This window comes from Microtus oregoni, unplaced genomic scaffold, assembly GCF_018167655.1.
Source record: "Microtus oregoni isolate MIOR12 unplaced genomic scaffold, Mior012 000035F_ref0000213, whole genome shotgun sequence".
NCBI classification, from domain to species: Eukaryota; Metazoa; Chordata; class Mammalia; order Rodentia; family Cricetidae; genus Microtus; species Microtus oregoni.
The window spans coordinates 14929719-14943343 of record NW_024543094.1 but is presented as its reverse complement, the minus strand read 5'-3'; the positions used below and the strand labels follow the sequence as shown (position 1 = coordinate 14943343).

At 41.7% G+C, this 13625-nt stretch overlaps 1 protein-coding gene across 1 annotated transcript in view; it reads left to right on the top strand.

Annotated features, from left to right (window-relative positions):
* Itih5 (inter-alpha-trypsin inhibitor heavy chain 5) overlaps positions 1 to 13625 on the top strand; it is a 90720-nt gene that overhangs the window by 24894 nt on the left and 52201 nt on the right. Inside the window, exons 3-5 of the mRNA XM_041630775.1 lie at positions 2676 to 2839; positions 3860 to 3961; positions 7490 to 7740. Of these exons, the coding sequence (XP_041486709.1) occupies positions 2676 to 2839; positions 3860 to 3961; positions 7490 to 7740 (517 nt within the window). The remainder of the gene's footprint in view (positions 1 to 2675; positions 2840 to 3859; positions 3962 to 7489; positions 7741 to 13625) is intronic.

Sequence of the window (13625 nt, the reverse complement as noted above, 5' to 3'; positions counted from 1 at the left end):
ATTGACTCTGAAGAAGTTGAAATGAATATCATATAAATATTAATTTTCCTCAAATAATAAATATAATGAAATTCCAATAGGATTCTGCAAAAGTCTTACTGAATTTGATGAATTGTTTTATGCTATAATTACAAAAATTCAAATTTTATTTGTTTTTGAGTGAGTATAATCACTTCGTTCAATTAGCAAAGAGCATGGAGTCCCTCTAGCCACTCAGTTATCTCCTACTAGGTCGTCATTTTTCTCTACACACATTCAGAGGCATGAGGACACACTTTTTATACAAGCAACAATCTAATATACACACACCTTTGTACACTGCTTTGCCTTGTCAATGTAACACTCTGATGTACAAGCACAGCCCCTTTCTGTCTCTCTATCCCCTCCTCTCTTGCCCCCTCCCCATCTCTCTGTCAACCTTCAGCTTTAACATGTGGTCCTCCTAATCCCACCTCCCAGCTTCCAGGAGCTTAGGTTGTAAGAAGGCACCCACAGAATCACTATTTAAAAATAACTCCTCCTTGAACCAAACTGTGGAATTTCTTTTCTTCATTAAGTAAAAATTATTTCAAATATGCTTCATCCCCCCCCCTCGACACACTTAATGATTACTTAACAAAACTTCATACCAACCTTGTGTTTTGCCTGTTTCAGAGAGACACAGTAACTCCCTTATCCCCCCATTAGTTGTCAGCTTCCCCCCCCCCCGCCCCCACCAAGAGCTATAAGGTCTGGAAGTCTTTTTGTTCCTATTATAAACTGACAAAAAGATGAGTATTGCTGACACCCTTGTGTGGAGCACACCTAAGTTTTCTGTTCCTGCTCACATGTTTGACTCTGATCATAGTTGCATGCCTTCCCGTGGGTGTACATTCCCTTTGTATTCACAATGTGTGATGCATGCCCACTTCTCAAATACATTTTTTTTCTTGTTCTGCTGATTTTGAGTAATAGAAGCCCATGAAAGAGCTCCTTAGAAACAGGGTTCTACCCACCTTCTCCATCAGATGACCAATATGCTTGACATGAACTTGTCACAGCCTGATGTGTGTTTGGGAAATGCCTCTAGGTTTGTAAAGAAACTGAACGGGTGAGGGTTGAATGTCCACATACTGGTGGGCAGTAGCAAGTTCCGTCTCTGTGTCTGGGAGTTGATCACCAATGTGATCATTGCTGTGTGTGATTGGCTGCCTCAGTCTGTGGAGTAAGAATGGATGGAGGATTTATGTCCTTGTAAGAAGAGGTATTGGAACTCTCTGTTTCTGTCTCTCTCTTGCTCTCTCTCATTGTGTTGTTTTTTTCTCTCTCTTTATACACAGACACACACACACACACATACTGAAAATGCCATGCATGCATACACACATCTGAACCTGGCTCTTTGCAAGCTGGGATGGGAACCCCAACACTGAGCCCTGACAAAACACTGATCTTGGACTTTCTGTTGTCAAAGCCACCCAAATCCAGCTGAATATCATCACAAGGGGTGGTTAAGACTTCCAGCAAGACTGGAAGGGGAGGGGCATACAATCAACCCATAATCCTGTCAGTTGCTCAGCCAGTTCCTGGAGTAAGGGTGAGGGAATCAAGGTTAGTAGTGCATTTCCTCATAAAGGTTTCCTTTCTTGGGAGACTTCTACTGCCAGCTGTCACCAGATGTAGCTACAAAAAACAAAAACAAAGCAAGGAACAGTTTTATTGAGTTCTTAAATTTGTACCGCAGCTACTGCCTTTACAAGAAGTTTGCTCAGCCGCTGAAGAGGCTTGCCTCCAAGCCTGCTGCTATGAACTCAAACCCTGGGACCCACAATTTTGGAAGGAGAGTTACCTCTGACCTCCACATGTATGATGTCATGCATGCCAGCACATGTATACACATGAAGACATATTTTTTTTAAAGAAGTTTTTGTGGTAAATGCAGCTATCACAAACTTAGGTTTTCTTTTTTCTAGGTTCTAAATCTAGATAGTCTCTTGAGTTTGGTACTAATTTCTATAACTCATTTATAATTATGTAGCTGTAATCCAAGTGGGGAAGCCCATGGCTACAGTTTTCTCTGAGTGAATATGGAAATAAGCGTGAAAATCTGAGCACGCTGGTGGACACACTCTGAAGCTGTGGTCAGCTAAGTGGTCCTGTATTGTAATCTAAAAGTTTGCAGCACAAATTATGGATGCTACATACCTTTAAAATCTCAACGATTTATTGAGCTATTTAAGCAACATGACTTTTTTTGTTACACTGGAAATTGTGTCCTCTTAGCAAATTCTTTTGTTTGGTTGCTTTTTGTCTTTGTTTTCAAAACAGGGTTTCTCTGACTCTCCTGGAACGTGTTCTTGTAGACCAGGCTGGCCTCGAACTCAGAGATCCGCCCACCTCTGCCTCCCAAGTGCTGGGATTAAAGGTATGTGCCACCACTGCTTGGCTAAAGTTGGTTTTGAACAGTTGGTTCTTCATCATGAATCGATTTTTCAATAAGAGCTGGTTTTACAAGGGAAATGAGTTAAAATGGAGAACTAAGGACAAGATACAGAAAGGGCAGAGGATTCATATTCCAAAGGTTCTCAAGCTGGAGATTATTTCCCTTGTGGGAAAAGAGTCATGCCTACTAACCTCAAGTGTTCAAATCAATTTTCATGCATCCCTGAGAAGAGTGTGCATTTTAACTCCCCCAGAAAGCCAAGCCCTTGATGACGGAGTTCTCGGTGAAGTCGACCATCATTTCTCGCTATGCCTTCACCACAGTTTCCTGCAGAATGCTCAACAGAGCTTCTGAGGACCAGGATGTGGAGTTCCAGATGCAGATTCCAGAAGCAGCGTTCATCACCAACTTCACCATGTAAGTGATGTAGACAGTTGTCCACAGATGGTCAAGGGGAACCTGAGAGAGCATGGGGTCCATAGCCCATCACATTCTGAGGATTCACGTCCTGCAGGTGGTCTAAGAACAAAAGGGATGCCTGCATGCTTTCCTTCCGCTCTCTCTCTCCCTCCTTCCTTCTCACCCTTCCTCTCTATTCCTTCTTCTCCTCCTCTGTTTTCTTTCCTTTCTTTCTTCATCTTCTACTTTCCTTCTTCCCCTCTTTCTTTCCTTCTCTCCATCCTTCATGTCCACTCTAGCACAGACACTCTGTGAAGGTATTGGCATAATAAGGAAGGAGAACATTGCTCTGCGCTAGAAATTCAGGTGAAGGAGAAATAGCCAGTAATTAAACCAATGAATTAGTAAATACGATCATTTTAGATGGCACTGAACTCTTCAGTATAAAGATTGAGAGGGACTTTCATTTGTGTTTTCTGAGACAAAGTCTTACTGTGTAGCCTAGGCTGGCTTTGAACTCATTGCTCACATCCCAGCCTCCTGAGGGCTGATACTATATTTATTATCATCATGTCTGTCAAGAAGGGCTCCGTTGGAATGGGAACTCAGGGAAGTAGATTAGAGGGGGCTATGATTAAATTGAGACATGAACAGTGAGATACTATAAAACATTAGAGCTATTAGATCAAATGTACTTCCTCTTATTCTGATCCAAGAAATAGAGTTATAACTATGGTAGATATTTTGTGTTTAATTTTTGATCTGGAAAAGTTAGAACCTGCCGGGCTCCTGTAGGAGTTTGAGATCTCGGGGTTCTCTCTTATAGAATTATGAAGGTACCCTGGGTTGGGGTGCTGCCCTTTGGTCTTGATGAAAATTGCTCATGAGTGGAATGAATGCTTCAAGGCTGTCGCTGCGTCTGAAACACATTCTATCAGCATACCCAGGAGGCACATTTTCTGGGGTTGTCATGGCTCTAAGATCTTTGCTGGAGTTTGTCTTGGAACTGGTAACACACCACTGTGTCTTGTGTTTCAGGCTTATCGGAGACAAAGTGTATCAGAGTGAAATTGTAGAGAAAGCAAAGAAAAGCCGTGATAGGATAGAAGAAAAAAGAAACAAAACCACAGACAATAATGAGTAAGTACCAGCTAATTAAGCAACTAGAATCCAATCAAACAAAGAGTTCCTTCCTTTACCTTCTTGTCTAGCTGTTCTCTTTCTCCAAATGTGTTTAATTTTAATCAAAATAATCAGTATACCTAATTAAAATGCAGCAACAAACACAATAATAAGGGAGGTTTACTGTGCCTGTGCCTCACTCTTGCTTTCTAGAATATGTATTTCTAAAAATTGTGCACAGTTGTCTTCTTGGTTACCTCCCTAGCTCTATGATTTTTATTGATTTCTTCATCAAAACAAAATATTATCTATAAAGTCTACTATGAAGTTCAATGGCATTTTTAAAGCTAAAATTTTGTAATGTCATTTTCTTTCTCCATCTGTAGACTATGTTAGGCTATCTCCAACATCTTAAATGGTAATATCCTTTCCCACCCTTCACACTGTCCCTTCTCAATTGTTGTACCCATTGCTTGTTATATATAATTTATTTTTGCAATGTCAGAATTATTAACATATACATTCTGGTCTGAAATGATAATTGCATTCTTTAAAAGCAACAAACTACCTATGCTCTTAAGTGTGTGTTTGCACACACTTTTATGAGTGACTGGTGTGTGTGTGTGTGTGTGTGTGTGTGTGTGTGTGTGTGTGTATGCTCTCACATGTAAGTGAGTGTGTGATGGTTGGAGGAAGACCAGATATCCTAGTCTTTTGAGAAGGGATTTCTCACTGAAGTTTGCTGTTTTGGCTAGACCGGCTTGCCAGTGATCACTCAAGGAGACCTCTGTCTCCCCAACCCCATGCCTGGATTACAGGTGAACACAGCCTTACCTGGCTTTTCTGTCCATGCTAGGGATCTGAATTCAGGTCCTCGTGTTTGTTCAGCAAGCACTTTACCCACTGAGCCGTCTTTCCAGTCCCAGCATTTTCTTGTAATGATAACTGATATCGACAGGTACTGTCTAGTACACAAAGACTTTATCCTCCTCCCCCACTAGACCATTTGGAAGGTTTCCTTTCCCTTCACAGAAAAGCCATTTTAGTATCTAGACAAAAGGTTGCATATTTGTAAACCTCATTTGGTTCACTCATAAAGGGACATTGTGCAAAACTAGTTCTCAAAAGTCACAGGACTTGGTAGTCAGAAATGCCATCAGTGAGAACGGAGGAGCTCATTCTGTGTGAAAGACCTGAGTCTTGGCTTCACTCTGATTCTGAAAAGTAAAGCCATCCCAGATATTCAGATACAGATAGACGGCTCCACCTATATCCTAACATTACAGTTCCCAAGGACATAGAACAGTGAAGTATTCCAGTCAAGGTGACATTGATGGCTTCACACAACCCTGCTTGCTTTGAGCCTGTTCAAACAATTACTGGCTGAACTTTGACCTACCCTCTCCCCTTCCCCTTCCCATAATCCTATGCTCCATCTCTTTGTTTGGTGGGAGGCTGCACAATGCGTCTGGATGCCATTTCCCTTGGTGCAGCATGTTATTGGAAGTTGGCTTTGCTGAGCTGCAGCTGTGTCCCGAGTTGTCTCTATCAGAATTGCTCAGGATGGTGGCCCTGTTTAATTTAGTTGAACCGTGAGTCCTGGAACTTCTAATTGCTTTTCTTTTTTTTTCTTAGGAGATAGGATTTAATTTTGTCAAGATTAGCATCTAAGAAGACACGTAGTTTGTTTGAAATAATAACAAAATGAATAGTTATAACCGGGTTTCTGGATGCAATGGCATCCAGTCATCCCACACCCTGGATGTCTGGCCAACATCAATTACAAGACAAATGAAAGATGAGGGCAAATTCTGGTTCCACAAACTGCGAAAACATGGCCAAGTCCTGTCTCTGCAACATACTCCTTTTGCTTTGCAGATTTGCTGTAAAACATCTACTCTGGGATCTCCCTTTTGTTGCGTGATGGTTTTGTTATTTCTTTAATTCTATATCCTCCTCCTCTTTTATGGTTCTCATCTTTATGAAAGTATATTCTGAAGTAACTTTCTCAGTATGGTGCATGACAGACAGACTTTCGGAGACCTGGCTCAAGGTTTTGGCTGTGGGTGGAACTTAAGATGAAAGTAACTTCCTCCTGAACTTTGGGTTACTCTTCCAGTGTCTTGTGTAAACAAATCTGGTTTTACTAGTGATGGGTTGAAAGTGACCTAATACCATTCTTTCACCACCTCCCTCCACCACACGTTCTGCCATTTTACTTTAACGGAATCTGCCGTCATTTCTTTTCCATTTTATCTGCCTAGTGTGGGATGAAACTTCTGTCTCAGTGTTTGTATCTCTTTCCACTTCCAGGGGGGAGTACAGTGATCCTTTCCTATGGGAACTGGAATGGTCTCTTCTGGCTGGTCCCTTTTTTAAAAATTCTTATTCTGATATATTTCTTCCAAATTCAGAGCTTGGAGTTTTCCCAAGATTTCTCCCGACAGTTTGAGTCTCTTCTTTCTGCAGCTTCTTCCAGAACGTTCTGAGCTGTAGAATTCTTGTTTAAAGGTTTCTTCCCCCAACATACATATTTTCTTAGAATGTTCTTGAGTGTCTTAACCACTGTTGGTATTCTGCCACCTTAATGCAGACAACCTGAACCCCAAGTCCTGAAAACATTTGCCATGGCTAGTATTGTTATACTATATAGTATGGTCATTTATTTTATTTACTGACAAACACAATCACCAAGGTGCAAAACTGTGATGTATTATGGACTTTATAATTATGTAAGATGTCTACATTTCTTGGCCACACCTGTAACAGTGAGAACCCCGTTCACATCTTGTCCAGGCTCACTGTTCCAACAATTCACCTCTGAACTGTACTCTTTAGAGCATCTCACTGGGTCTGTCTCAGGGAGAGTTAAGGGAGGCAGCCAGATTTGAATTCTCTCCTACTCAGTATTCCTTGGCCCTTGGTAGAAGGCAAACAACTCTGATGGAAGCAGCTGAGGAGAGGAAGGATTTATTTGGCTTCTGGTTTCAGAGAGTCATATCCATCACAATAGGGAAGGCGCATGGTGGGAGCCACTGTCTGGGAAGTAGGAGTTTGTGGTGGGGCACCCCATGTGGCATCATCAGGACCAGAGAAAGCTAACCAGAAACTGAGCTGGCCTATTATCTTTCAGTGATCTTTCCTTATAACCTACTTCCTCTAGCTAAACTCCACAACTCCCCAAAACAGTGCCATTGATTGGTGACCAAGTGCCCAACACAAGACCCTATGGGGGATGGGCACTCCATATCAAACCATGACAGTGGCCTTTTTCTAGTATAGATCTATACTTCTTCCAAAATTAAAATTGATTTTCTTCTTTTTAATTTTTTTTTTAATGATACTTGGATTAAATTTAGGCCTTCCTGCTCACTGGGCAAACACTGTACCCTTGAAGAACACCCATATGTTTCCTTTCTCTTTTCTTAGGGTTCTCATATGGCTCGACCTTAGAGTCTCTTTGGCAAGTATGCAAGGTATCTTGAGGAGGGAAACAGACTTCCCATCCCCTGAACTTATTTGTGGTCCATTTTTACTTCCTAACAGGGAGAAGGGGGCTGACATGTTCAGAGCTTCCTTAGTGATTCCCAGCAAGGACAAAGCCGCTTTCCTACTCAGTTATGAGGAACTTCTGCAGAGGAGGCTGGGGAAATATGAGCATTCCATCAGCGTGCGCCCCCAGCAGCTGGTGGGGAGGCTGACTGTGGAGGTGAATGTTCTGGAGAGGTCGGGTATCTCGGCCTTGGAGGTGCTGCCTCTTCACAACAGCAGGAAGAAGGGCAGTGGGACGGCGGAAGGTAAGTTGTGACTGACCGTGCTCAGGTCTTAGGGACCTGGGACTGGGATTTCCTGAACTCTGTAAAAGAAATGGTGCCCCTTCCCCAAAGGTTGCATGTTTATGGGAATTGGAAGGAATTCAACAAAGACAAGGGTTTGTATAACTCTTTTTTGGTTTGTTTTTGTTTGTTTGTTTTTCGAGACAGGGTTTCTCTGTGTAGCTTTGGAGCGTGTCCTGGAGCTCGCTTTGTAGACCAGGCTGGTCTCGAACTCACCTGCCTCTGACTCCCTAGTGCTGGGATTAACAGTGTATAATTATTTTTTAAAGACCCATCTTCCTTCAAGAGATGAATAAATGTTTAAGTATTTTGACATTGTAACCCCCTCTGAGGAGCTGATTGTAGGTCAAATTTTTTAATATATTGAGGTTGTTACACCCAGAAAGCTAATAGTATTAAACAGACAAAATATCTTATCAGTCTAAGTATTTAACAATATAGGAGCAATTAGGAATGAGCAAGGATCAAAAGCGACTCATCATGTAATGGGGAAAAGACAAAACATATCAGCATGCATGGCACTATCAAATATGTCGGACAGAGCACGCATGATGAAATTAAGCGTGTCAGACAGAGACTAGAGAGTTCCATAGAACGACCATTTCATATTAAGGGAATAGGGTTATGGCTATGTTCTATAACAATTCATCTTTTTTATGGTGAGTGAACTGGAAGCTAAGGTTTTGAAAATGTTAGTCAAGAGCCCTACCATTGGCCTCTTCTCCTAGCCTCATCAATCTTCTTTTCAATATTTAATAATGTTATATTATATTCTTTCAAAGAAAAACGTGTTTGGAGACAGCGGCACTCACCTGTAATCCCAGCTGCTCGGGAGGTTGAAGGAGGAGATTTGAAAGTTTAGCCTGAGCTGTGGAGTAAGATCAAGGCTAGACTGGATAGCACAGTAAAGCTTTCAAAGTGAAAAGTCAGAGGGCAGCTAGGCCAGAGCGCAGAGAACCAGACTTTACTAGGCTGAGTGAAGAACAAGACTCAGTACTCAGTACTGAAAATAATGGGTTCCAATCTATACGGGATATTAAGCAACCATTTTTAACATAGAAACTCAAATTTCAGGCTTTTCTTAAATTCTGATATTTTTAAAATATAGCATTCAACTTACTGAAGTAATTATGAAAGATTTAAGGTGATATATATATATATGTATATTTTAAAAACTGAAGCCTATTATTACTGTAGAAGCTTTCATATGTATTATATATTTATACATATTACATATTTGTTTTTTATTGACAATAATTTTTCCCACATAATATATTCTGATTATGGATTTCTCCCCGCTATGCCTCCCAGCTCTATCCCACCTTTTTATACCATCCAGATCCACTCCCTTTCTGTTTCTCATTAGGAAACAAACAGGCTTCTATGGGACAATAATAAAATATAATATAAGACAAAACAAAAACTGACACATTAGAGCTGGATGAAACAAACATGCAGAGAGAAGAGTCCATAAAAAGGCACAAGAAACAGAGACCCGCTCATTCTGCCATTCAGAAATCATCATTAATTCCAAGTAATAATTCATATTAAGCACTTACTTGTATCTGTCTTTATGCTTGACACACAAATACTGCTGAATGTCAAATCCAATCAAGTAATAAGATAACCGTATTCAAACATCACCCCAGTCAGGTATCTGTGACCTTGGGAACAGGGGAACAGCCAATGAGACATGAACAGGTGAAAGGGCAGACTCTGAGTTAAGAGCCCGTGGCTGCTAGCCAAGTCCAGAGCAGGCACATCTTAAAACAAAAAGTACACTTGACCCTTGCGAGTCCCATTCGACTGTGAAAGCCAAACTGTTGTCAAGGAGTCTGACATTCAGAAATGACAGGAAATCCGAGCCTTCATCCTCATGCCTTGTGGGGAGTCGTTACATGGTTCATAGATTTTGGCTCATAGATTATTGGTATAAACTGGAAGGAAATCAGGAAATCACCGCAACTGTGTGAAACGGAGCTCCTACAGCTGCAGCAGGGGTAGAGGCTGTCTCAGGGTGATCTGAGGCACACCGCACAGAAGCCTCTTGGCCCAGAGTAAGAGCTTAATAATTGCTGTGTTATTATTATCATTATTATGTTCCTTATAGTTACCTTTTCCCTCTAGACATCTTAAAGCATATAAAGTGCCTTCAGAGGCCTATCTATCTCCCATCAACCTTTGTCTCTTTGCAGGATCTAATCTAACGCCTTTTAAACAGTGCTTATCACTAATACGGCATCTTCAAAAGCAAATACTTAAAAAAAATGGAGAATGCTCTCGAAACTACTACCTCACTAATAGTAACTTTAGAGGGAATATTTTCTAGCTTCAGCTGTTTGAAGAATTATTATTCAGTGGAAGAAGCTTCCCAGTGGTGGTAGAGTCTCCTAGCAGTGAAATGCCTGTGTAGTGCGCCTCCACAAACACACAGGGTTAGTGAATATGTCCTCAGGATGAACTGAAGGCAACTGAAATGTATGCTTGCCTGATTTTCAGAACCCCCATGACTCTTCAGAGCTGAATATGTGCTACGTGCCTCTGTTCATGTGGATTTTGGGCAGGGTATGAGTTATGACTGTCGGTTGCTTATTGTTTATAGTTAGAGCTTCTTAGTATCTCCAAGAATTGTTTCTTGACCATTGATCTCTTCAGGTCTGTTTATTTTTAAGATTTTCCCCCAACTCCTTGTATCAAAGCAGATCTCTGTCTTCCGGAACCTGCAGATTTCACTGGGGTGTCCTTTAGCCCCACGCAGGGGGCAGACTTGCTCACTAACGTTCCCGTTGATCTTTCCAGCTCAGCTGTTGTTGTTCTGAGAATGGTGACCCCGGCAGCAAGGAACACAGGATGTTGTGGTTTTGTCTGGACACCCTTGTGTGTTTCCAAAATAAATCTAGGGTAGAGATCACACTAGAGTTAGGGTTGCCCCAGAACGTGAGCTGGAACAGAGAGAGCCTGACTCAAGGCTGGGTGTTCATTTCTCAGATAGTTCTATCTGTGATTAAGAAATCAGATGTTTGCAATTTGTCTAAATGTGTCTCTGACCTATGGCTCCATTTCATCTTTTTTAAAAAAATGATTTATTTATTTTTAGATTAGAAGACAAAGCCGTGTGTCTCATCATGGCATCTTCACTCACTGTATCATTAGACTTCCTTCTTTTTCTGTTCCTTCCCTCTCCTCACACCCCTCTCTCCTGCTGGCTGGCTCCCTTCCATCGTCAAGCTAGTCTCCCTCTCTCCTTCCTCCTCACAAATACTCCATTACTCTCTGTATTTTCTGGCTATGTCAGGATGTCTTTCTTCTTCCTCAGGGTTCCCTCTTCAGTTCCATATCTTATATGCATAAACACACATGCAAACATGTATGATTTTAAATCTAGATTTTGCATGTAAGAAATGTCACGTAGATTAATCTTGCTGAGTCTGGCTTATTTCATTGAATAGTATGAGTTTTGCTTGTATTGCTCTTGAAGGATGCATTTGGCCTAAGCATTATTTTGTTAGGTACTACACAGAGAGTGTTGCCCATGGTGTAGTCTCATTCTGTTTTTATAACAACCTTGCTAGTCCATATCTTTTCATGCTTGTTTTCTTTATAAAGAAGCAAGCCTTATAGATGCTGTCCGAAAAACTTTTTTTTCCTGGGGAGGTGTCAGCACATGCATCTACTCACCCTAGATAGGGGACCCACAGCAGACCAAAGTATGGATACCACCAAGGTACAACTTGGTGGAGTCAATGAGTTTTATTGGGGTTATGGTCTTAGTTAGAGTTTCTATTGCTGTGAATAGACACTTTAACCACAACAACTCTTATAAAGGAAAATATTTAATTGAGATGGTGATTTACAGTTTCAGAGGTTTAGTCCATTATCATCTTAGGGGGACATGGTGCTGGAGAAGGAGTTGGTACACATTGATATGCAGGTAACAGGAAGTAGACTGTCTCATTGGGTGCAGCTTGAGCATATACAAGACCTCAAAGCCTGACCCCACAATGACACATTTCTTCCACAAGACCACACCTATTCCAACAACATGCATAATTGTGTATGCTCTACTTTTGTGCAGCTGGCTGTGGTGTGTGTGTGTGTGTGTGTGTGTGTGTGTGTGTGTAAGCATGAGTCATGAACTATACTGCACTTTTAGAATGATCGCAGACCACAGTGTCCCTAGGTGGCAGGAGTCCCTCAGCTTTGTCACAGCATGTACAGAGCCAGTGTCACATAGGCACATGGTCTGTCACGTGCCTCACTATTAATTATGCAGCACATGCCAGCATTTGAAACAAAGCCTTTCCGGGGAGATGGCTAGCTGGGATGAATGCTCTTCCAGGTGTGCACTGAGGCATGTACTTCAAATGTGTGTGGGTTCAGGGGTCTCTATTCCGTCCTCTCTGTGTGGCGGTTCATCGCTATTTTCAGCCCGACTGGCTTGAGGATCACTTTGGAAGCAATCTTTGTCTTTATCTATGAGGATGTTCCCAGGAAAAGTTTATCAGAGTAGGGAAGATCCACTCTGAATGTGGCAGTACTAGCTAGAGCTGGGGTCCTAGACTGAATGAAAAAGAGAAAGTCTGAACATGAGCATTCTTCTCCCTCTGCTTCCTAAATCTGGACGATTACCTTTTTATTGTTGTGAAGAGACACCATGACCAAGACAACTTATAAAAGAAAGTATTTATTGGGGCTCACGGTTCCAGAGGGCTTGGCAAGAGCATGACCGCAGACAGGCTGGTAGAGTGCTGGAGCAGGAACTAAGAGCTTACATCCCAATCCACAAATTAGAGGCAGGAAAGAGAACTTACCTCATAATGGCTTTTGAAACCTTAAAGGCACCCCTAATGACACACCTCTTCAGATGAGGCTAACCTCTGAATCTTTCCCAAATAGTCCAAGAATTGAAATACAGAAGCCTGTGGGGGCCATTCTGCATCCGCCACAGTGACTTCATTCTCCTGACTCCCTAGCCCTGATTCACTGTACTCTCAAACTGTGAGATAAAGTAAAACCTTCTTCTCCTGAGTTGCTTTAGTGAAGTATTTTGTTACAGACATGAGAGAAATAACTAACACAACACACTAACACGTTCATCTCATAAGCAGCCTTCCCCTCTGCTCGTAGCACTTAACCTCTTAGCAGGGTTCCTCCCCAGCCAGTTCTCCTTTTTCTGTTTTGTTTTTTTTTCCTTGAGATAGCTCTCACTTAGGAGCCAAAGTTGGTCTCAAACTCATGATCCTCCTTCATCAACCTCCGTAGTGTTGAGTTTACAGGCATGCACTGCTATGTCCATCTTATTTATTTTAATTGTGGTTTAATTTTGTGCTCTGAAAGTTACTTAGCTTAAGGATGAAATTCAGTGCATTTTAGTGTTTGCATAGTTGCACAACCATCACCACAACTGATTTTAGAATACTTGTAGCACTCCCTAAGATATCTGTATGCAGTCACCCGGTCACCACCCTGGCCCCCGGCACCCACTCATCTCTCCGCCCTCTAGATACTATACTGTCATCCTCGTGCTTAGCAAAGGCTTGGAGTCACGACTCTGGGCTTCCCAGCAGAATTTAGGGGCATCAACTAGGTCAGGATTTTGACCAAAAGAAGCAGCTTTTAAATGAAGCAGGATTGTTTTGGGATGTCATGAAACCCTCACAATAATCTTTTGTTTTGTTTTTTTAAAATATTTATTTATTATGTATACAATATTCTGTCTGTGTGTATGCCTGAAGGCCAGAAGAGGGCACCAAACCCCATTACAGATGGTTGTGAGCCACCATGTGGTTGCTGGGAATTAAACTCAAGGACCTTTGGAAGAGCAGGCAATGCTCTTAACCACTGAG